This window comes from Nomascus leucogenys, chromosome 20 (genome assembly GCF_006542625.1).
Source record: "Nomascus leucogenys isolate Asia chromosome 20, Asia_NLE_v1, whole genome shotgun sequence".
NCBI classification, from domain to species: domain Eukaryota; kingdom Metazoa; phylum Chordata; class Mammalia; order Primates; family Hylobatidae; genus Nomascus; species Nomascus leucogenys.
Genome location: NC_044400.1, coordinates 11663969 through 11690182, shown reverse-complemented (window position 1 = coordinate 11690182; position 26214 = coordinate 11663969). Strand labels below are relative to the sequence as shown.

The 26214-nt window shown below is 32.9% G+C and overlaps 1 protein-coding gene across 1 annotated transcript in view; it reads right to left on the bottom strand.

Annotated features, from left to right (window-relative positions):
- The window catches only part of LRP1B (LDL receptor related protein 1B), a 1933392-nt gene that overhangs the window by 122737 nt on the left and 1784441 nt on the right, over window positions 1–26214 (bottom strand). The window contains exons 70-77 of the mRNA XM_003267617.4: window positions 24680–24786; window positions 24211–24343; window positions 18362–18484; window positions 12929–13054; window positions 12092–12229; window positions 10443–10577; window positions 7027–7146; window positions 4888–5129 (exon numbers count right to left, since the gene is read on the bottom strand). Of these exons, the coding sequence (XP_003267665.2) occupies window positions 4888–5129; window positions 7027–7146; window positions 10443–10577; window positions 12092–12229; window positions 12929–13054; window positions 18362–18484; window positions 24211–24343; window positions 24680–24786 (1124 nt within the window). The remainder of the gene's footprint in view (window positions 1–4887; window positions 5130–7026; window positions 7147–10442; window positions 10578–12091; window positions 12230–12928; window positions 13055–18361; window positions 18485–24210; window positions 24344–24679; window positions 24787–26214) is intronic.

Here is a 26214-nt window from a genome sequence, read left to right as displayed (position 1 = left end):
CATATATAATATGTATATACACATATATACATATATATTATGTATATACATAATATATATATAATAGCATTACTTCTTTCTCATCTCAGCTCAAATCTCCTCTCTTCAAATTGACCTTTCCTCATCTTATCTTGGGACTTGCATTATCTGAATTTTTCTTTCTTAGATTAATTCCTTTAATACATTTTAAACAACTGGAATTTTCTGTATTGATTTCTTTATGAGTTTATTTAACTTTCTCTTTCTTCCCTAGAAAATAAGTGCTATGAAAGCAAGATTCCAGTTCTGTTAATGGTATTGTATTCTAAAAACCCAGCACCAAAAGTAACAAGTAGGCTTTAAATAAGCCTTTGGGTATGAATGAATAAATTTTGGCTGGTTCCCCCTAAAATGCTACACTTTTTGATTAATAATTTCCTCAGCATTATTTATTGTAGACTCGTATAATCACTGGTATATTTTTAATGAAATATTGTGTAATTAAGGAACTAAAAATCCATTATAGCAAAGTGTCAAATTTATACCTCTTTGACTTGTTTAGTAAAATTTTGACTAGATCATAACTGTTACATTATCACTTACCTGAGTCAATATGTATTACTGAGTACCTGTTTTGTGCAATTAACAACACTAAAACCACAAAAGGTAATGACGTAATGATCTGATAGCTTTAGATTTTTTCCACAATCATAATAAATGATTGTAGTTGTTGACTGGTTTGAATGAACTCAGATGACTATCAATTTTTACCAGTACCCAAATGTTCTGAAACAAGACTTTTAAGTGTTTGCCAAGACTTTGAACTGTTTTTGCATACACATACACACACACTTACTTGTGAGTGCATATGCACACCTATGCACTTTTGTGTGTGCATGCGTGTGTGTGTGTGATACAGACTCATATACGGGGTATGAGGCTTATAAATAGAACTTCAGTTAAAAATTGAGACCTGTGAAGAATAACTTAAACAGATATTTTGCTAAAAGCTTTTTGGGAAAACAAAATGGCCTAATCAACTTTTTAAGAAAAATATATGATTATTAATCAGTAAAATAATAAGCATGTTTATCCTGAACATTCTATTTACAAAAATGATAATACACCAAAAATGATATATTTACTTTTCAAAGTCCAGTAGATCAGATAAATCTGAGCATTTGTTTTGCTTAGGAATATTTAGGTTTTTGGTGGTAAAAATTTAATCTGCACGTTTAAAGTTATTTGCATTTTTCCAAACATTAACCTACTTTATAGTGCCTCCCCTCATATACTTTTTTGTGTAGCATCTCATATTAAAAATGATAAATTGCCCAAGAGCATGTACAATTGTTGCATAATGCTGTTATATTCTGTTCTGTGTACTAAAATTAAAATTCGGAAGTCTCTCTATGCCTTATGTACAGATTAAAGCATGTCACTCTTTTAAATTATTTATTTTCTTAAAAGAAAAAACGATCCATTCCTCTTGTATAGCCCAGAGGGTTAGAAAATTATAAGTATTTCTAACTATAAACAACTTGGTCTGCATTTGAAATTTAAATTTATAATAATTATTAGTATTCTAACCATTTTCATAGATTACAGAAGAGTATTCCCTTCACAATTTCCAAAAAAAAAAAAAAGAAATAGGATTATATGGAAAATAACCATTTTTTTGAATGTACTTCATTTAACATTTAGTTGTCTGAATAATATTCTTCTGGTTTTTGATGCAACAGGTCTTCTACCCTTTATGGAAATTGAACTATTCCAATATTTTTAATATCTGCAAGTATGCTTTTAGAACATCCTGCTACCACATGGCTAACTTCTTCCATTTGGTTCACTGATAATAGAGTTACAACTGATGTATTCTATAGCCTGATTTGTGTATTTTTCTCGCCCTTGTCTATTGATTCAGAGATAGAAATCAATGTGCCATAATCAGCCTAGGGAAAAATCTTGAGTTTTATTTTTCAAGGGGTGGGGAAGTCTCAATCAGTATTATTTAATATTTGTGTCAAAACTTAGAAGATGAATTAGATTGCATGCTCATTAAACTAAGGGATGACTAGCCTGTTACTGTTTGTTAGAAGAACAAGTGTTTACATGGCAGAGTAATTCATAAGATAGAAAATCAATTATTAATACATAATACAGATTTCAGAGGAATAAACACAAATTGTCCAGATAATAATTGGGTAGATATATGATATGCCATACATCTTTTGGAAATCAAATTTATTATCTCAAAGGGGTTGTAGAAATTGTGTACTTCAATATTACAGTTTTCAGACGAATAAGCTGAGAATCAGAGATGTGATATATCTTTCAAGTTAATTGCTCTACAATTCACATTACTCATTAAGGTGGTAATAATAGATTTAGTCTGTCTTTATAATATTGAAATATCAGGAATACAAAAAGATTTGGAAGCAAAGTTAAATAGTTGCTTTTATCAGTGTAGCTCTAAAGTATTTTTTAAAATAATGTATTGGTTAGAATTGTTATGAAATTTGGCTTATAGTGTTAAAACTCATGGCTCAGAGGTTCCAAACTTATAAAATTATGGCATTTAGTTAGTTATGATGGACTCCTTAGTAGAAAATGCACTCCTACTGTTACCCATTTTTCTTCTTTGTGAATGTTGTTAGTCATGGGAGATTTAAATACAGAGATGAAAACAAAAGCAAAACACAGGAAGTCTGGATGATGTAACACAAGTTATTACTATCATTAGAAGTAAATAAAGTTTTATATCCTATTCAAATAAGTCTAATCAATAGCTTTGCCATTGGATATGAAAGATTCTATAACACCTTAATAAAGATAAAATATGTAAAAATATACACATATAAATATTCAAGTAAAATACATAAATATATTTGCGTGTATAAGAATGAAAACTTAGTTACCAAACATTGAGTGAATTTGGCTTCTAATCTACAATAAATTTTGTGAATTCTGTTCACTAGAACAGCGGTCCCCAACTTTTCTGGCACCAGGGACCAGTTTCATGGAAGACAATTTATCTATGAATGGAGTGGGTGGGGGATTAGATTCTCATAAAGAGCTCAGCAATCTAGATCCCTCGCATCCACAGTTCACAGATTCCTCACATGCACAGTTCACAATAGGGTTTGCGCTCCTATGAAAATCTAATGCCACCACTGCTCTGACAGGGTGCAGAGCTCAGATGGTAATGCTCCCCACTAGCTGCTCACCTCCTGCTATGCAGCCAGGTTCCTAATGGCCACAGACTAATACTGGTCTGTGGCCTGGGGGTTGGGGACCCCTGAACTGAAGGACAATCAATTTCCCCAAAGCACGAAACTAAATAAAAATCAAAGACTTTTCTCTGAAAAATTATGTCAAAATTAAAGATGTGTCTATGTTTATCAATTATAAAACACAGATATGTAAATTGCAAATAATTTTTAATGTGCTAATATGAAGCAGAGAACATTTTGCCAATTATCATTATTAATGTCATTACCATCATCAACAGAATCATCCTACCGTTAATAGCAAGCATCTAAATAGTACTTCCTATATACCTAGAAAGTTAAACATTAGTATATAAAATATATATAATTAATGTATATTAATTGTATGTAATTAGATATAATTAATTTTAGTATATAGTTAATATACCAATATGTAAATTGAATCATCACTAGAACCTCTTGAAATAGAGAGTACCAAGAAGCCAGGAGGCCAGTAAGCAACAATAAGATCCAAACTCAGCCAATGTAACTAACTCCACAGTATATACTCTTTATTCATTCATTAACAGATGCCATGTTACCATAGAAGCAATGTTTTCAACAAGCAGATTTCTGTTTTACAGCTAACGAAAGTTAATGTTAGCTATTGTGTTTGAGGGAATAGGAATTGAACAATTCTGTTATCCATGTATTTTTACTCAAAGGTTTCATCTAAGTTAATCTAAATCCGAATTTCAAAGCTAAAATAGTTTCTTTTAAAACCAGCATATTGCCATCTACTGCTGATAACATTAAAGTATGTTCCAGATTTGCATCAGATGGATTTACGTAGTTCAAGTGTTTATGGTAGATGCTAGTAGAAAAAGTAGTGAGAACTTCTAGATAGGAACCTCTAATTTTTGTTAAACACAAAGCTTCAATTACATCCTGCTGGGACAGCACTTGACTTTTTGGTTGTACAGGAATGGGCCAGGCCCTATAAAAATATATATTTATCTGTCATTTTCCTTCCAGGTTACTTAAAAATATAAAACAGACAATAACTTGACATGCCCTAAAACAAAAATGGATAATCTAATCTACAACCATAAATTGAAACATGTTCCGTTTATTTTTCTCAAAAACAACCATGATAGTCAAAATGTCCATCATACACAAGTGCACAATATTTCTGTTTTGGATGTTTCCTGAAATATAGTTATCAGGAGTCAGAAGAAATGGTTACACTATTGAGTTGATGTCCTGCCCTAGAGTAGAAGTATATTTGTGATAATGTAAGAAGAGAAACAGTTATCCCTGCATTACGCTACTTTCTAATGTAAAAATAAAGTGATGTTTCCCAATCTCATCTCATGATAAGAAAGCTTATGTTCATAATAATTGTAAAGCACTATGAAATAGACGTTCTGGGGATGTTAGATATCATTCACTAGCATTCTTATACTATATCTTAGTCAAATACATTAAAGCAAAAACATAAAAGCATGCAACTAAAATAAATCATGTACAGCTATGAGAATGAATGAGCAGAGAAATACATTATTTCTATTTAAGGAGAATATTGGGAGAATAATTGAATATATTAATTAGTATAATTAGATATTACAATAGATAAATTGTTTAAAAAGCAGGTGGTGAAAAGGTATGGACTTTCAAATATACAATGGTATTTACTTACAATCAAGCCACTGTTTGCTTGCCTTTTTTCTCTGCCATGGATCGTTTTGTAGAAAATTCCGCCTGGATTAAACTGAGTACTCCAAATAATCATATCTCTTTGATAATATACATCCATCCCTGTTATTCTTGAATTATGTTCAATATGAGAAATTTGTTGATGATCGCCACTGTAGTTGAATGGATATATAAAACCCAGGATATCAGTGTCATTAGCAATGTAGAGAACTTGATCTTCAGAGCCTGGAGATTATTATAATAAAATACAAAAATAAAGTAAATTTCAACTAATGTTAAAAGCAATAATTGTACTTTTAAATTATCTTGAATTATTCTTAATACGGTTTTTCCTCAAAAATCAACCAGCTTTATATTGTCTTTTAGTCTTTATGACTTATTTCTGATACCCACTTATCCAAACATTTACAATAATTATTGATAGGTTTTTCTAGTGCCAATCTTTCCTTATGGCTAGAAATTATGTACATATAAGTGTCCTTTTTATGAAGAGAGATTATTATTTGATAAGTCACAATACACTAGGTTATAATGCATCAATTGTCAATATCCAGGTACTATGTTGTATACTCATTAAGCTTCAAATTTTCTGATAATTTATGCACCTGAGTGATCATTACTTTAAGCGAAGAAATAAAAATTAAAATATGAAGAATCTTCCTCTTACTGTATTTATACATCTTAAATGCTTATTAACTTTTAACATAAAAAGATACCAGTATTTATTCCATTAAAGTTCTATAATCTCTAAATTATCTAGAATCCTGCTCAGTGTAACATTCTAAAGTTTTGACACCTACAATAGAATACTAATGTCATTTTCATACTAACAAGTAAAACCCTAAAGCAAATGCCAAAAATATTAATTAAAATATTAATGAAGCCCTAAAGAGATGTTCGATTGCATATATAGTTTCTGCAAATAAATAATAATAATACCCCATGAGGTGCCTTCCAGCTCTGTAATGTTAATAGCTCTCACTTAGCAAATGCTTATTATGTGTCAGATGCTACGTTAAGCCTTTCACAGTTTATCTCCACTTCTTATAACTACGGAAACTGAACTGAGGCTCTGACACTTTAGTGAATTCCTCGAGGCCACACAGTCTAAAAGGTGCTGTGCTGGGATTCAAATCCAAGCATATCAAATGCTATAGCCCACAGTTGATCCATTACATCATCCTGTTTTCTTCTTATAATAACAATCTTAATAATGTCCAATCATACTTTGTAGCTAACAATACTGAAGTTACAATATTATTTAGCATAAACACATGAATATTAAAATCTATACCTATAATTGCCCAGAACCCTAGTTTATCATTTAATCTTTTTTTTGTTTGTTTTGTTTTTCTTTTTTTGAGATGGAGTCTTGCTCTGTCACCCAGGCTGGTGTCAGTGGCGCAATCCTGGCTCACTGCAACCTCTGCCTACCGGGTTGAAGTGATTCTCCTGCATCAGCCTCCCAAGTAGCTGGGACTACAGGTGTGGACCACCATGCCTGGCTAATTTTTGTATTTTTAGTAGAGACGGGGTTTCACCATGTTGGTCAGGTTGTTCTTGAACTCCTGACCTTGTGATCCACTCGCCTTGGCCTCCCAAGGTGCTGGGATTACAGGCGTGAGCCACTGCACCAGGCCTATCATTTAATCTTTCAAGAAAAATATTGGTAAGTGGAGTTCTAAATTTGAAAGCAAGATCTTGTTTTAAAACCTTCAAAATCCTTACTCAAATTTCCTTTCTCCTTATAATGCTAATGTTTAACCTTTTATTTTTATCCCAGGGGTATAATTTTTCTCATATTCCCTTAGAGCAGACCATCAAGAGAGATACTTCACATTCTATCACACGGGCTTTTAAACTTTTACCCCTTTTGAAAAATTGTTTTGAACACAATGACACAATGTGATTTTAACAGTAACCATGTATTTCATAGTCATTTCCATAAACCATCTAAGATTAAATTCATTAATATTAACTAACCAACTGGTCAAATTAATCATCATTAAAAATATTTTATCAGAAATGAAGCTGTTGCTGAAATGAAATATAAAACAGTTTTCTCCATAAAATGTTTACAATGAAATTGTAATAGAATTTGCAGTAGTGGTTATAATCTTACCTTTTGCTATGCAGGTGTTATTTCTTTCTTGAAAATTCTGGTCACACACACATTTATATGATCCTTCCACATTTATACATTGATGGGAACATGTGCCAAACACCAAACATTCATTAAGGTCTAGAAAAGAAGAGCTCAAAATAGCATCATCATACCCTCAATTCAGACTCCTATTCTTACCACGTTTCAAAAAGGCCAAAATTATTTTTCTTTAACTTATTACTAGCTTTATTGTCCTTTCACATCTTTAATCTGTGACTTGCTGTGTCATATTTGTGAAGGTATAATCATTTTTCACAATATTTGTACTAGAAGATTCATCAATTGCCATTGCTTTTATTAATCCACTTAAAATATTAAAGCATCAATTTCAAACTTCCCTGGGACTTTCTTTTTTCTTTTTTAAAATTTTTACTTTTTTTTTTTTTTTTTAACTTTTAAGTTCAAGGATACAAGTGCAGGTTTGCTACCTAGATAAACTTGTGCCATGGGGGTTTGTTGTATAGATTTCCATTCACGCAAATAGACCTGTCTTGAGGTTTTCTTTTAAGCTGTTTCTGATGACCTACCTCCATGCCTTTGCACATATCATGGGCTATTCTTTCATCCTATAATGCCCTTGCCCACTTTTCCATATAGAATTTCTACTCATCTTTCAAGATCCACCTGAAATAAAGCCTTCCTTGGTCTCCAACCATATATGGGAGTGATGATTTATCCTTAGTTTCTCCAGTCTTTGCTCTCCTGGTGTTTCTCTCTTACACTGTTGCTTATATTTTAGGAATGTGGTTACATATTCATATTCCCTTGAGGACATAAATTACGATACATTCCTTTTCTATTGCCAGATTTTGCACAATGAGTGGCAGAGAAGAAAGATTTGGGTGCATCTCTAATACACTTCTGGACTCATATATGAAGTGACTATGTAACAAGAAGGGCTGTATTGAGGTTATTTGAATTAAGCAAGCAAAATCTGCATGCCTATATATGAATAAATACCTCCAAATCACTAGCATAAATAAATAAATCACAGGCAGTATTCATGTGATTTAATCAGAGTCATGTAGCTTGGCACATGAGTCTAATTTTAAGGGTTTATGAAGAGCCAGGATTGAGGCCAGGTGATTCTAGGGAATTACCTAATTTTCCTCTCTTTTCCTCCTCTACTTTTGTGTTTAGCCAGCATATTTCCTCTGCCTCATTTTATCACTTATAATCTCCTAATTACCTAATAAATCTGTGAGATAAATCTTTCCCTTGAATTAGAGAACTTAAGAATCAGCACAGTAAGAATAACTCTTTTGCGTAGCACACAGCAATGTTCTAAGGGCTCAGAGGTAGAGACACTTGCAAATCACAACGTCAAGGCTTAAACTCAGGTTTTCTGATTTTGTTGACTTTACTGTGATACTTTGCCACATAAGCATTTTCATGGCCACACATTGTTATTTGATTGAAATGTAGGGTAAAGAGATGCAGAAAAGTGTATTTCGTTGTTTTTAGTAAATATTTTACAGGAATGAAGTAGAATGCATCTTGTGAGTACTTAACCATCACAGTTACAACAAATATTTCTGATTTGTTCAGCATCTGTAACTTTGAACAGGCAGTTATTTGTCACTATGGTTTCCCTTTGGTACAGAATCCAAATAAGCAATATTCTGCATGATTTCATACAACCTCAACTTCCTCACTTGTCATCATACTGGCTGGAACCATCATTTTCTCCTCATCTCTAGAAAGCCTGGATCATGAGCTTTTGAAGGGGATGGAGGAATTCCACACATGCCTAGTACCCAAAACAGTACCTGGCACTCAGCAACTGTTAATCCCCTTCTAATTTTCTTCCACCATTCCTCTTTACTTTTATCCCTTTAGATACTCTAATTGAAGTGTTTGGGCTTTAACATCAAATAGCAATTTCTTATGCATTTTTCCAGATATGTAAGTGAAGGGCACAAACAAATTTAAATTTTTGGATTATAGAATCCAAGTTATGTCTTACCCTTCGTTGACACTGAAATAGAGCTATTTTCCTTAATATCAAAACTTTATTTATTAAAAATAGATGAACATTTTATTAGAGTTCAGAAGTTACTCGTTTGTCCTACAAAATAATATAAAAAAGTGGATTCATAGCAATTTAAAATAAAGAATGTAGTGTTCAGGTTATATTTGCTGTGGAATGTAATTAAAAATTAAGAAAATTTTAACAATATAATTTCTAAATTTAGTACATATATACAGAAAAAAGCCCACTGACAAATATTAGAAAATAAATGTTATTGAAATTAAAATATTAAAAGAATTGTGTGTGTGCATGTTTATACGTAATTGATAGAATGAGCCTGGGAAAAATAAATACCACAGTTCGAAAGATAATTCATTTTTTAACTAAAACGCAGAAAACCTAGGTTGTCAGCTTTCAGTCTCATGGTAATGGAAAAATCAAATGTCACGAATAATCCAAATACACATATAACTCAAAGTGTAGATAAACATGATGTGACTACACTTTTTCCCCTTTTGGGTGAGTAGAATCAATTAATTTAAATAATTCCATTTTGATTAACACAAAGTAAAATCATTTTTCTTAACCTCAAAATATCACAAAGAGACATAACAAAAGCAAGCTGGTTGGTAAAAGCACTTGAAGACTTGAATTTAGCCTGGATAAGCCAGACTTAGTTATTTTAGGTTTGGCTGTACTTACAATAATATGAATATGAATACAAATAGCAGTTTTATTGGAGAAACTCGAAGAAAGTGCATATGGGTCTGTATCTCATGGTTCTATAGTTAGAACACTGATGTAGATTATATTTACTTACTTACTATAAGATTTTGGCGATCCTACATGCTCAATTTTTAAATGATCTCAAGTAAGTTGACAGATATATGTAGATCCTGACTTTGAATTCTTAAAGACACATTATGATCTATTTAAAACATGGTTTTAGGACAAAAGCCCATGACTCTCTAAATGTGATTTACCTATTTCAGTATTGCAAATGCCACACTCAAGAGAAATGGGTCATCATAAACATATTTTTTCATGAAGCAAGACTAATTCTCCAATAGTTCCTGAACCAGCAATTTCGTTATTTGCATTTCAAAACAGTATTGTAGCAATAGAATTGAAATTCCTGCAGCTCTGAATTTGCTATAGAAATTCCTGCAGCTTCTGAATTTGCTATAGAAAAAGCTCTGTAGCCTCTGTCGTGGTTAGCTTAGCTCCACAAACAAACAAGCTCTTGACCCCAGAAGCTTTCATTCTCATAAGTGAAGTGGTATCCCGTAGATACACACCATTTTGATGAAAATCAATCCCCTGTGATCTCACAATTTAGAAGTCTTGGGAATCTTCATAACCCAAAGATTTATGAGCAAGCTGTTGAAGAAAAGTACTCTACCTTCACATTGTCTGTTTTTCATGTTTCTCTGAAATCCAGGCTTACAGCGACAGAAAACAGATGTTTTTATTTGATTACAATACGCATCGTCTCCACATGGATTCACGTTATCTTCACAGGTATATTCAGTAGGAGCTGGGATTTAAAAATATGATCAAAACTAATATAATTCTAATTCCTGAAGTGGGGAGTTAACTTCTTAAAAATATTTGAAATGGTATTTATTGTTCCATAGATAACTCTTTTTGAATGTATAAGGTATGGTCTTCTCTCCATATAAGCCCCCACGTCTTATGAATGTATAGAAGTATAAAAACTAAACTCATTAACATTAAATACAGATTAGACCAAGGTGCTAACAGCTGATATTTAGAGCTGCTGTTAAGCTATAATACTTTTTAAAAGTAAGTCAGAAGTCAGTGATTCTAATGACAGGCTATCTTTATTATAAGACGATATATGAGTACTACATCCTTCTCTGAGAGCCAAAGCATCTCCTATAAGCTACCTAGAAATTTAGGCATTTATTGCTAACCTAAGCTTAATATTTGTAAACTCAATCAAGGGTACTGCTAAGTTACTCAAGCAAGTCAGTTAAATCAGCAGTTTAAATTTCATTTTATTATGCTGGACATACATATGAAGAGTAACATTTGAGTGTGTAATGTGCTCATAATGGTTGATCATAAGCTGCAACATTTTAGGACAGACAAAAAGTTACTTGTAATTTCCAGGAGAGCAGTTGCAATTTTATTGCTTTATCTCCCATTCAGGAAAACATTTTAGAAGGACTTCTCTTTTAAATAAATGAGAAGGACATTATTATAGAGATAACATTATATTATCTCTAAGTTACTTAAATTTTTGAGAAACACGAGAACTTTAATTATTGTGATTGTAACTATTATTTGTCCCCATTGACTTGAATATTTTACAATTAGTTAAAATAGGTCAGTGGAATGATACCATGGTTTAGACACGTGTAGCCATATCCTGGTGGGTATTGCTTCATCCCTAAATGAGGAAAGTTTTAGATGCATAAATTAAAAAAAAAAAGAAAAGATGCAAAAGTAGGAAATATTGTGTGACTTTTGTAAGCAAACTGAATTTAGGATCATAAATTTAATTATTTTTCTTTAATATAAAAAATCAAATACCAAGCATTAAACACAAACTATTCGCAATCAGCATGTAATAACTCAAGTATCATGGCACTGTAACTAAAAAAAAATCACATCTTCTGTAAGAATGACTCAGCAATGGATTACATTTTTTTAAACATTGAAAAAATTAAGACTTTTACTATCTTTCAACTAAATATCACCGTTTATAAAATTTAACACTAAATTTCTATAAGATAAATTACTAAATGATATAGATTACATTGCTGACATCAGTTTCTATACTTGAATATTGATTTCTCAGCTTCTGCTTTAACAAGGGTACTCATTACAAAGTCAACCTTGTCCACTTCATACTTTCTGAAATTAAGTAATATTCTAATGTTGCCTTGGCAAAGGTTTTTGAAAAAGGGCATCAGTCAAGCATACTTTGAAGATCAGTATTTCCATCCAGAACATTTTAGTCATGTACAAGCAGAAGTTAGACTTGTGTATCCCCGTGCTTTGCTTAACAGTAAACGAGCTCACCTATTCTGCATCCTTGCTCATCTGAACCATCTCCGCAGTCATCAAGTCGATCACACTGGAGATCCATAGGGATGCATTTTTTATTACTACAAGTAAACTCATCCTTTTTACAAGGCCTTGCTTTATATGTCGGCTTACCTATAGAGTCATACAAAAAACGATTAGTGCCTCACAGAATCAAAACATGAGCATGTAGTATCTCCAAAATTTTACTAACTACTATGAAAAACATGGGTTTATAATCCTTTATCTGAAGCTCTCAAGGCCAAATTTTTAAACATTCTGAAATTTTTGGACTTTAGAAAAGTAACAGTGTGTTTACTTTAAGTAAATAACACTGATATCTACAGAAAAATTTAAAAATATTTACCCTAAGTGTAATTTTTTTTAGAGGGTGATATTAAATGGCTCCAATTAGGTCAGGTCAAGCTTTGTCTCCAGATGATTTTGCTGCATACATAAGTCTTTTGCATTAAAAACTTTTTGAACTTCAGAATTCATAAAAAAGAATTGCATATACTTACAATCTATATAAGCTCCTCCCTTTCTTCAAAAAATTAAATCTTTAAACAGAGCATTTAAAAATCTCTATATTGTTTCTCTGGGATGAATATTTTCTAGAATAAAGGATTAGTGGGAACTATGGATAAAGGTACACACCTATAAGGCAAATGAAATGCTGGTGGAATATTTTTATACCTTGTCAGAAGATCAAATGTCTGAAAATAATGCCCTCAGACGTCCACATAAGAAATATATTTTTTAAAATGTTTGTACTCCAAGTCATCAGAGAACCTCATAGCCATCACTGAATTATTTCACATTAAACGCATTTACCACCACAGTGATCTTCATCTGAGTTGTCCCCGCAGTCATCAATCCCATTGCACATTTTCTCCGACTGCAGGCATATTCTGTTATTTCTGCATCTGTGAGGTCTTGTGGATGGACAAAGAAATTTGACTGAAGAAAAAGAAGAAAAAACAAGCTCCTTCAGGTACAATGATTTATAAAGAATATTCTTCCTTTTTCTTTTATGCTTTCTTTTCAAATCCATAAGCTAGCTTTTCTAAATATCTTTTTTGTTGTGACAATTGCCTACTAGTGGCTACTAGAAAAATATGTGATGATTCTAGTTATTTATATTAACTACAGAAAAATATGCACAGCTGAGGATCTTAAAGGAAATATGAAAGAGCCAAACTTTATGGTCTCATTCCCAGATGCCTTATCTTAGCTGACTTCACTTAGTGTACCAAATTAATTTATGCCTACAATTATGCAATATGGCAGGACACTTAGCTATCTCAAAGAGCAATTTCGCACAGCATAGAGCCGGAGCAAGCATATGTTACAGGCCCCAAATTGAAAATAGGTCATTCAGTGAAAACAAACAAAAATCCCAACAATATTATAACTTGATTTCTTTCTCTTTGTCTCTGTAAACAACAGTTTAGATATGTATTTGAGGCACATATTTGATCTTAGTTATTCATTTTTAACGTGCATGTTTTTGTGTGTGTTTAAAAAGACCACAATGAAAGCCAGGGAATCTTACATTTGTCTCCTCTCTCACTATCTCATCTGAAGACTTCCACTCTTAAAGCAGGAAGTATCCGTCATTAGTCTTCATCCTTAGATGTGAAGTTACCCAGGACTCTGTCCTTGTTCCCCTAATGTTCTCACTCTTGAATTATTTGCTTAGATATGTTTATTCACTCTCATTGATTTACTACATCCTAAAGACTTTCAATTCTCTATCTAGTTCAGACATCTCACAGTTGGTTGTAGGACATCCCCTCAACAGTTTCAAATTTAACAAGCTCATCACTCAGCTCTTTATCATCTCATCTTACCCCTTGTTCTCAAACTCGCTTTATTTCCATCATTCAGTTAGTGGCATATCATAGCCAAAAGTCTGGAATTATTCTAATGTATTCCTCTCATTGACCATCAATTCTCAGTAGTCACCAATTACTGTTGCTATTGTCCCCAGGTTTGGCAACTTCTAGCCATCTCTACCAGTTACAATCACAATAGCTTAGCTGTTTATGATCTTTTACAGAGAGATATCCTAAATGTCTCCAGCTTCATATTCCATCCTCAGATCCTCAAAAAGCCATGAGAAAAATCAGTTTAACATATTCGTGTAACCATTTATCCTACAGTTACCAATTTCCTTGAGAATACAATTTAAGATATTTTGAATGGCCTAATAGACTTGTCACTATCTTGCCCGTGCCAGTCCTGCAGACTCATCCCTTGTCCCTCTCAATATTTGAGCAATACTGCTTTATTACAGCTTCTTAAATATGTTATACTCCATCCCTGACCTCCTTGCTTTAAGTGAAATTTGGTCCATTTTCCAAATATACTCCCTCCTCTATAGGTCTTTTAGGAATGTCTGTTAATTTGCTCAAACCTTATGTCACCTCATGTTTGAAAACATCCTAGTTTCCTACTACAGCCTCCATAGCTTTATCCTATCTTTACTTTCTATTTTCTAAAATAAACTAAAACAAAATAATGTTATTTTGAAGGCTAGACATTTGATTATATCTTCACGCTGCTGCTATTTTCTAATCAACTTCAAAAACATCACCTCCGCCCCAGTTTACTGAAAACTAGCACATTCCAGCCTAGTCTTTTAAGATCTCCATTTAAATTCATTCCAGCATCTTAGATGACTTCAACATTCACATGAAGAAACCAACAAGTGAGGCTTCTTAGCTCCTTAAGTTTCTTATACCCTATGTCCTTTTACTCCAATCCTACCGAAGCCACCACTCTCCTAGGAGGTTGTTTACATTGGTGGATTTCAACAAATTTCTATTTTTGATTCACAGTGGCAGTTTCTGTTGCTTGCTGTTAAGAATGCTAACTTATATAAACAGTTGCAGCATAAATTTGCTGTTTCCTATGATTCATTTGTAAAACCACTACTATGAATGTTCTATTTTGAGCACAATCTCTTTCTTTAATGATTTTTAATCCAATCACTATCATTGCAACAACTCTTCAGCTTTATCTTAACTCTAGCTCATCGAAGTAACTACCTTTTCCCTATTCACCAATGATTTTTGTCTGTACTTTTCTCCCCATTAATATTTATAGTAACCTATAATATTTTGGATACTGCTCTAAGTACTAGGTAAGTTTAGAAACCCACTTTCTTCCCAATACCCTGGATTCTCTGGCCCTTTTCTCTTTTTCATCTTAGTTATCCAAAATAACCCTAAACTTAGATGAACGAAACCACCTGCTCTCCCAATATCTGCATCTGGGAAGCCAGAAATGTTGCAGATGATCATACTACAAGGCCAACTGATACCACCAAGTATGAATATTTATCAATGCTACTTGGAAAGCATATATATATATATATATATATATATATATACATATATATATATATATATACATATATATATATATATAACAAAAATAAGTAGAAATACAAAGATGGGAAATTTCTTAACATATTATTAAAGAATTTCAGATCTACCTGTATCTACATGTAGTCTATCAACTCATTTCTATATTTTAAGAGCAGAGACAGAAGAATAGTTGACTCCTATGTAAAAGTAATCATTTTTCTGGAACTTATTTTCCCCTGCCTCTGCAGAAACCATCACATATTTGCTGAAAAATGTTATTACTTTGGTGTCTCTGGTCCCTCACTCTTCTTTTTTGCAATGCCTTCTGTGGTCACTTACCTAAGTCTCTTCTGCCAGCTCATCTTAACTTAGGGGCTTGTTGTCACTCAGTATTCTTTGATAATCCCCTTCCTGCCCTATCTTTACTTCCACACAGCGTAATCTTGAATATTCCATTGTATTTATTACCACATTTTATGCTGGTTGGTGAATTTATATCTGTAGGCTACCTCTTTCCTTCTAAGGTTGCAGGTATCTCTGCTGTCTCTAGTTTCATCCTAAGCAAATACAGATGATCGCCGATTTAACAATAGTTCAATTTAAGGTTTTCTGACTTTATGACAGTGTGAAAGCAATACATGTTCTCCTCTACTTACTATGGGATTATGTCCTGATATATCCTTTATATGTTGAAAATATTTTTAAATCAAACACACACTGTCAATTTACATTATTTCCTGTTTACAATGGGTTTATCTGACTATAGTCTGGTAAAACCAGGAGTGCTCGTAGCTACCTGGCTCTGTGCTGTCTAGGAACATGGATCCTTCAATTCCTTGACTAGGCCATGGTTTGCTCTGCCCAGAGCTTTCACAAATATTATTTCTTTTGTCCGCAATTTTGTATCACACTTTCACTCCCAACCTCAATCCTTTTCACCTATTCAGCAGCTAAATATTTCCCAGGCCTGAACTAAAATGTTATTTCTCATACCCTATGATTGATAAAGTCTGTTTGTTCCATACTTTTACAAATTACTATACTTTATAGTATGTATCATAATTTGTAAGTATATATTTTTGTGCACATTAATATCCATCTTCCACTAGATTCTAAACTCTGTGAGGTGAGGGTTCGTGTTCACTTCTTTCATCATTATATCACCAAACTAATCATGGTCTCTTGCTGAACAAATGTCTACTGAATGAATGAATGACACCTTTTCTCATGCTATTCACTTTGCTTAAGATGTCTTTTAGTCTAGCTCCTTCAACACTGTAGCTTTCTGAATTGTTCTTTAGGTAGAGTTCATTGAATCTCTCTGTGCCTTTTCTATACTTTTAATTAATTCTATCATTGCTGGAAATAGAGTGTATGAAAATTATTTTTATTTGTCCAGCCAGAATAAGATCTCCTTGTCAAAAAGAACCATTTGTCCTAATTAGCACAATTTCTGGCACATAATAGTTTGACTCAATGTTGATATTGCTCACTGAGAGAAACGCAAAAATGTTCAGACAGTCAATCTGGATTTTACAAGGTTTCCCATCTGTGCTGTGTGGAATGCCCCTGAGAATCAATTCATGGCCCTGGAAGCAGCTCTAGGAGAGTATGACTCTGCCACTGTACATCAATTGTTGAAAATTTCCTATTCCACTCACTGGTTTTGTGGTCAAGTGGAATAGAGAATAGAAAAAAAAATCACATAATTGATAAATAGGTTCTGGATTGATGTTGGTAGATAAGCTCTCATATTGTTAAATATTTTATGATTCGGAAACAGTCTAATCCCTGGTGATTACCCAGAGTTTATTTCTAAGATTATGTAAAGAAAACTGAAGCTGAAACTTAGTTGCATTACTCATCATAATGAGTTGTATCTATAGAAAAAAACTCTCCAAAGCCTGTTTTTTTTCAACTTTTAAATACTTAACAGAATAAAGCTGCCTGCATTTTTGTATTTTTCCCTGCATTTTTGTATTTCAGTAGTGAAATGTCACCATCTATATCTAAATATTGCCTTAACTTGATGCAACAAATAGAACAAAAAGTGTAAGTACGTACACTCATGCTGTATTTTCTTTCTTTAATTTACCTGGTGTGCCATTGAGTTATATCTGATGTGGCAGCATTTTCCTTTAAAGTATAGGTGAAACTACATTTCTTGCAGAGATTAGATAAAAAGTATGAGAACAGGGACCAAAAAACTTCATTAAAATAGAAGAGATCCTTTATGTTGCTGATCTAAAATTAGACTTTTATATTTGTTGGTCTCATAAGCATACACCAGACAAATCTCAGTCAACAGTAACTTGAATTTGAAGAAACAATAACTTTTGTTAAGATTTTTTAGGTTTAAATGTTAAATAACTCCTAATTTCAGTTCTGTGTTTAAGACTTGTAATGATATAGACAGATATGTGGATAGATAGATATACAGATAGATGATTGATTGATAGATAGGTAGATATTTCATTAGTGGGTGGCTTGTGAAACTATGAGATTTTATTATTTATATATTTTTAATTTGCTTATCTGTACCCCTCCAAAATTAACCTAAAACTCCAATTTGATGTGAAGCCAAGATTATTATATGAATCTTGTTCAATTAAAATGTCAATTACTCTAAATCCACCCAAAGAGACCATAATCTCTCTTCTGAATAGTGTTGACATGTGCAAGTTCAGATTTAGGATAAGTCTCTATAAAGTCATAACTTCTGAACCGGATTATCCCTTTATTACCTGAACAAAAGCTGTATCAGTGGTTGTACTTTATCTACCTAACCCCAGGATGGTATAATTTGTAGTTCACCTCCCCACTTCATTGATTCATGCTGGTGCATGAGATCAGAAGATAAAAGTATAATCTAGAGCCACGTGAAATGCCATACCACACATATCAGGGGCTTCATCAGAGTTGTCTCCACAGTCGTCCTCTCCATCACACACCCAGAAATGTAGTTTGCAGAGAGAATTATTGCAAAGGAACTCATCAGCTCTACATATATTTCCTCCTTTATTTTAAAACAAAAAGAAACAAAGGGATTCAGGGTAATCAGTGCCAGTCAGCAGGACACATATTCCTCTGAACCTTAGCAAACAGTATCTAGTTGATTGCTTCCATATATTTATTATATTTATTTCAAGCATAATACCAGGAACAAGTAATATTCAATTTTTTTAATAACATGTACTCATTGTTGACATTTCAAAACATTCTAATATTACTCTCATATATGTCTTTTTTTTAGAAAATACTGATAAGATGTTAGAAGAAAGTTTTTAAGAATCCAAGTTATACTCTGCTTCACATAATTTTTATGTTACTGAATACACAGAAATTTAATTTTTTAGTTTTAATTGTAATTATTTAAAATTTGTGTCTTTCTTGGGGAAAAGACATTTTTAGAATTATTAGACAATTTAGCTGTATATGAAATACTGATAAACCAGATCACTAAAAGCTTAGAATAACCAGTAAAAATTTTTTTGCAAACACAAAGAAACAATTTTTTAACAGCAATAAGAATTTGGCCATATCATACAATATTTCAGGGTTCTTTTTAAATAAAAGTTGTGCAGTAAAGCACTATTTTTTGGATTGTTAAAATGTTTGCATTTTTCTTTTAATGAATAAATAAAAACATCAGGAATACAAAAACATTCTCATGTAAAATTCTTAAGTACATCTACCACAGGCAAAGGACCTAAGTAAGGAGCAAATTTGGATTATATGTCTAGAGATGTAGCAATATACGGTGGAGGCTACAATGACTTGAGAGTTAGGAACTGTGGGTTCTAGTCTTGCTTTGGATAACTCAATGTTTTTATATGTTATAAAAGAGGTACAGTTAAAGTGATGTATAGGGTCACAGGTGCAAGAAGTACCTGGGGAAACAACAGAAATATCACAGTATAGAATTAAGATAAATTAGATTGCTCCCAAAGGGTTATACTACCTAGTTAATCCTCATGTATAGGTAAGAGATAGAATTCATGGGTTGTCTAGATTTGACTTACTGAGTGTATTAACATATTTAAACACACATACATTCACCAAAACATGAGGCAGAGCAGTGACAGTGGTAATCCTTAAAAGCCTAGAAAATACCCAGAAAGAACCATTGTTCCTCCTGCAGATGTACTTTGGAAGGAATAATGTGCCCGAACTTGTGAAGATCAAATAACTCTTCTTGCTCTGAGTTCTGACTTGTTACACAAATCTCTGATAATTCACATCCAGTAGCAAAAGGTTTAAGAAGTGATAGGATGCAAAGGAGAGCGAGCACACAAACATCGTACTCATTTTTTAGTCAGTTTGGACCATTTGGTAGATAGTATTGTTCATTAAATAAAGGAACACAGCAGGAGGAGTAGGCTTAAGACATAATTCATTTAAGCTACCGGTAGACAGCCATGTGGTGATGTGGAGTGAGCTGGTGGATAAATATGTCTGAAATATAGGATAGGTTTTTGAGCTGTAAATGTGCATCTGGCAATGATCAGAATATAGTTATGATTTGAAGCTTAAAAGAGAATACAGAGAAAAACGGATTGGGTAGGTAAAGAGGAGTCTACAAAAGAGACTGAAAAAAAGTAATCAAAATGGTTAGAGAAATATCTGGAAAGAGTGATGCCAGACAATACAAGGGAAAAGTGTTCTAACGAGAGGGATAGCACAGGTAACTAATGCTAAGCAGGTTAATGAAATGGTGGTGGGTTTAATGAAATGATTGTCATTGGCTATTGAATGGGAAGAAGGAGGTGAATGCAAACACATCTTTCCAGAAGTTTGGCCATAAAGGGAAGCAAGAGACCAGAAAGTGAGCCTCGTTGCTTGTGTGAGGAAGAACAGATCCCTGAACACATTTAAATGCTTCTGATAATAATTCAGTAGACAAGACACATTTGAGGGTACAGGAGAGCAAAAGAGTAATTAATGTCATGAGTTTCTGGAGGATCCAGAGAGTGTGAGAGATTTGAGATCTAGAGCAAAATGAATGAAATAGGCTTAGACTGGAAGTGAAACAAATCTTCTGTTTTGGGAGGAAGGAAGGAGGAAAGCCTGAGGACAGCTACAGGTAGATTTGTTAGTTTGGTGGCCAGATGTTGAAAAATGCTCACAATTGTTTTTATTTCTTTAAAGAAGAAGGTGAAGTTATTAACTAAGAGAGGCAGCTTGATAACAGATTTGAGAGAGTTGTCTTTTTAAAAACCTGGTATGATTAATGGCAGAAACATGATTAGGAAAACAAAGGCAGACTGCTTAGTATCTTAAGTAAAAGTTAAAGCTTGGACCAAGAATTTATAGTGATATTGATCTGAATAATTGATCTGAGTACAATTGTCTGCAAAAATGCTTAGCAGAACTGGTACAGCTTATATTGCCATCTCTGAGAACCACCAAACTAAGAAACAGACAAAGGCAAGGGCTGGGTGAATCCACCAAGGTGAATATCACCATGTGAGACTCTGACGGTTCAGTATCTGTTATTGGGATACTCCTTTCTCTCAAACTTCTGCAATGCTGAGCTCCATACTGCTGTATTTACAATTAATCTCAATTATGAAATCCTGTGCAATAAAATTCAGTACTATTTAACAACTGTCTCACTCTGAAAATAATAAAAAAGATAGCATATGCAGTATGCAGTCCTAAGTACTAAAGAAATTAAAGATATGAGTATCAGTATGAAGTGAGTATATTGCCTTAACTCAAAATCAAATCCATAGACTATGAAGCAGAGTTTCAGCATAAAGATTCTAATGACTAAATCTCATCGCATGCTCCATTTTACAATGGATTACATTCAAACAAAATTTGTGAACTTTTGACATTCTCTGATTATTTTAGAAAGCTCTATTTGTACCATACACATCAGCCTTGTTAAAAAATGAGTTCCCTAAGGTATTGCATTAGATAACATTATAATTTTCTCCACATGAGTGTTGGATATGCCACTGGTTTATTTAAAAGAACTATAAATGAAATCATATTGCAAGAGGAAGGCAAAGGTTTTGTGATAAACTACTAAAGACTTGATGTTGTACTCCAAAAAATTTGCATTAAAACATGCATCATGGGGCTACCACGACATCCTGAGACTCACTTAAAATTCCTTATTTTGAAATGGCATAAAGTGCATATAAACAACAAAAAAGGTATAATTTAAAGAGATTGACTGAATTAAAATTCCAGTTTCCTGGTCATGTTCTTAATCAGCTCAACAGGAAATATTAGGAAAATAGAAAAGTATATATTAATTAACAATAATACATCTAAATTATAACAGAGACCCTGGCAAGTTAATATAAATCTGGTCAAGTGCATCATCACAGAAAATAAGCATCTAGAGTTCTCATCTTAATTGGGTTGAGAGAAGCTTTAATACAGGATAATACTTTATAATTTATTTGACTGACTTACACATTGTTGAGCTGATAATTACTCAGAAGAGAACCCCCCAATCTTTTCCACCAATATTATATAAAGTGTAAAGTTTGAAAGCTCAGGCCAGAACAAGCACCCCACTTCATTGAGGTCATATATTTTACCTTCAAAAATGCAAATGCTGCTTTTAATTCCAGAGTATTTTGAATTTTTGTCTTTTAAAGTAAACTAGTAAAACTGATTCATTGGGAAAATGTGTCATGCTTATCATTCAGCTCTCTTATATTCCAGTTCCCAACACTCAGCTCCTATTAGCTCATGTAGCCTGATTGGAAATGAATGGAAATGAAATTTAATAGAAAAGATATTTATTCTGGCATGCCATTTCCTCAATGCCTTAAAATGCCTTTACCCCATACCTATGCCACTTCCTGGGAGTAAATTAAATACTAGAAATCTGAAAGTGGTAATGCCTTAAGGTACATCCATATGGGATCAAATAATGTAACCACTAAAATATGTCACTGGAGCTTAATTATCCAGCAGCAAGGAAAACCAAGTTAGAGGTGTGAATGGAGGGGAAGGGGGCTTTGAAACATTTGTAAATGATTGAATTAAAGGCTCTCAACTCTTTTTCAGTCATTAAGATTAAATATTTAGTAGAATAATTTTAGATCTGAAAGGTACTTGAGATTTTCTAGTTTGGCTAGGATGCAATACATAAAGAGGTGCAGTGGAAAGTAAGTCTGGGAGGATAAAATGGGGTCATTTTCTCATAACTGATTACTAGATTGAATTGTTTGTCTGTAATCAGGTACCTTGAGTAAAAACCGACATAATTGGAAGGAAACTTACATAAGATGAACCTTGTAACAATAAATAGGATGTATTGGAGACCAGTTAGGTGGCATCATGCCAGCCCAAGCAAGAAGCAATGGGAGAATGAACTAGACGGGTGGTAGTGATTGAAGCTGAGCAATAGAGGTGATTCGCTAGAATATGGAAAACACGGAGTAGCTTAATTGTCATCCCCAAACCTTTGAGCACAAAAGTCACATGAGTTATTGCTGCCAGACTCTCCACAATGTTTGTTGTCTCTAGAGTGACCAATTACAGAAAGTGAGTGTGAGAACTTAGCCTAAGGTAGAAAGAGCCGTTATGGACATTTAACATTTCATGGGTCTCTATTATAAATGGCAAATTCAAAAGGAAACTGAAGGCCTACTTTGGGTGCACTGTCTATGAGTTAATCCTGCTCTGCAAGGAGCTGTGGGGAAAAAAAAAAAAAAAAGCAAACAGACCAAGAAAAAACTATTTTTTTTTTTCTGCATAATACAACACTTTATCAGGTTTGGGATGGAGAGATTATCTAATCATAAACATCTGAAATAATATTAAAGAAACTAAAATACTGTTTTTCTTAGGTGACTACATATTTACAAAAGTAAACATCTTAGACAGGTTTAGAGTATATAAACCTAGAGTGTACATTCAAGTGCCTTGAATCATGTGGCAGTATCTAGCACCATTTCTACTGACGATCTTCCAAATACCAAGAAGTGTAAAATCTACTGAGAGACTTTGTAAGCAGGTCACAAGAAATTTTGCATTTAAAAATTTTGTATTTAACAAAATGAAAATAGCAAACATGGATTAATCTGTGATCATTTTAGGCTTCAGCACACAATTGTTTTGCGAAATAACTCTAAAGTAGTAACAATTGCTATGTTTAATGTGGTGGTTTAAAACTAAAATGTTGTTATCTGTCAGAAAATGATCTTTGCACAGCTGGAAAATAATATATGGCAAAAAGGAAAGTTGTCTTTTAGACTGACAAAAAATGTAGGTTATTTTCTCAATGATACGGCAGTAAGGAAATGTAGGGATTTGGGGCACAACCTATAACCTATATATCATACAGCATATGAATGTGTGCAGTTGAGTATGCCATATGTTGTTCCTACGCCTTCAGAGTAAGGCAAGCAATGTGAAAGGAAAGAATATACAGAAAATTCAAGATACACTTTTGTAGTCATGGTTTTATTGGCCACTTTCTCTGTATTCTCCACGTATCCCTATACTTGACCCGGCGTCTAGTCTGAGATGGTAGACACTCAGTAAACACTTACCCTGTGTTCGTGTTTGTCATGCCCAGATTGAGATTATACTCTGTCTGACAATGATCTGGATTTTGCATATTTAGACCAGGCTGCTATGTAATGAAACTTGGAAGAGTAAAGAGAATCATTTAAAGATTCTATCCTCTGCCTCTAGCACACACTGTATATTCTGCACAGAACCTTAACTTTCATTCTCTCATTTACAGGCACACACACAAAAATACCTTACCTCTGTCACAGTTCTCTTCATCACTGCCATCCACACAGTCATGAATTCCATCACACAGCCATCTAATTGGAATACAGTGGGCTTTATTTTTGCACCGAAACTGATCTTCCTTACATTCAGTCACACAGTCCATCTGTTCAAATACAAATGGACACTGCAGTTTTCATTAATGATAATGATACAATCATGGGCAAAATAAACATGCAACTTGTAATACTAGAGATTTATTATACCATGGGCTTTCTTTCATTTTGTCTTAATGAATATAACTTCTACAAATAAGAATGAGCTTTAATATATGGACAGCATGAAAATTCAGGTATTTGTTGAAATGACTGCATTCAATGTACATATCTAACATGTTAAACCGTGCTAAGAATCAAGATTCTTTCTCTTTATTTTCATTACATTTGTTTGCCTAAACCTAATTCATGTAATTCAAATATTTTAATTAAATGATATATTTTACCTCATCTGAACCATCAGCACAATCATATTCTCCATTACATTTCAAAGATGCTGAAATACATCCACCACTGGCACATATATATTCACTTGATGAGCAAGTAGGAGAAGCTGAATACAATTATAAATTTGAGATTGAGATAGAGTAAAAATAACAGTTTTTTAGAAATAAAAACATAAACACATAAATATATTAATTTATAGATGGTAATAAAAATAGTTTATATTATATAACTATATTTAATGACGGGTATTACAGATTCATTTAAATTATTTAAATAATTTTAGAATTAGTTATAATATTATTGCATATTAAATATACTTCATGATGTAATAGCCTATGCAGTAAGAATTTAACTCAATAGTACATAGAAGGAAAAAAAAAACAACTTGATATCCTTCATCCCTTTGATTTTGAAGTATTACATGAGTTTTTTTTACAATTTTAAATTAAATTATTTTAAATTATTGAAGTCTCAAATTACTTTCAAAACTGTAATAATATTTAATAACCTTTGAGTATGTTAATTCTTATATTCACTGTATAAAGCACGAAGTCGAAATCTTGGCATGGTCTCATAGACCCAATGATATCTATTTGGTTGCATTGACATAAATAAAGCATTTGAATAAGTTCTAAGAATTGTATTGTTTGGGGATTTTAAATATGAATACATGTGTAATTAACAGAGTTAACAGAATGTGCAGTATTCCTTTATGATGCTGAAATTAAGAATAACAAGCAGCTAACTGTTATTTACAAGTGCAATATTTGCAAGTTTATAATATTTATAAGTGATTAGTCACAAGATGTAAATACTACCCAGTCTAATCAATTGACAGAAATCATGATAGTTGCCTTTTTCCATGAGCTTGAGTTGGCTAGGCTTGCATTCAAACGTCTGGGCTTCTGGCCTTACGTTAGACCACTATGTAGTCTATCGTACTTAATGACTTTGTGGTCTGAATTCCTTAGTTCAGGGACACTAAAAAGCTTTTTCCTTGAGTTTCCATTCCTTTTAATTGGCAGTGTTTGTCTAGGGATCTGTATTCATAAGGAGTCTAATAACATGTCTGTATTCAGTAAGAAAGGAATATGTGATCAATTAATAATATGGCCCATGGACATGGTACTGGGGCATAGTAATGTGTGGGCCTTGTACTTGTGACTCTGACCTAGTCTCTCAAGGTAATGTTTTTGTGGTCATACCTACATTATAGTACAGTTTTCCACCAGTAATATTTTTCTGTAAGATAATGTAATTAAAATATATAATTAAAAAATAAAGTGCTTTAATGAGTATATTTATAGAGCCACCTAGCGCATAAATTGAGTAGTGTATCTTTTTTCTGGCTTTGCTTTCTAACTTTACTCAAATTTTGGCCCAAGATGTAAATACAAACAATACAACTATGCTTCTTCTTAGCTAGCATCACATTGAAATGAGTACATTCTATTTCATAATCACCATTTCCATAACTAAAACCTGTCTTTTACTGTACTTATAATTTCAACAGATTTTACTTTGCTATCTTGGG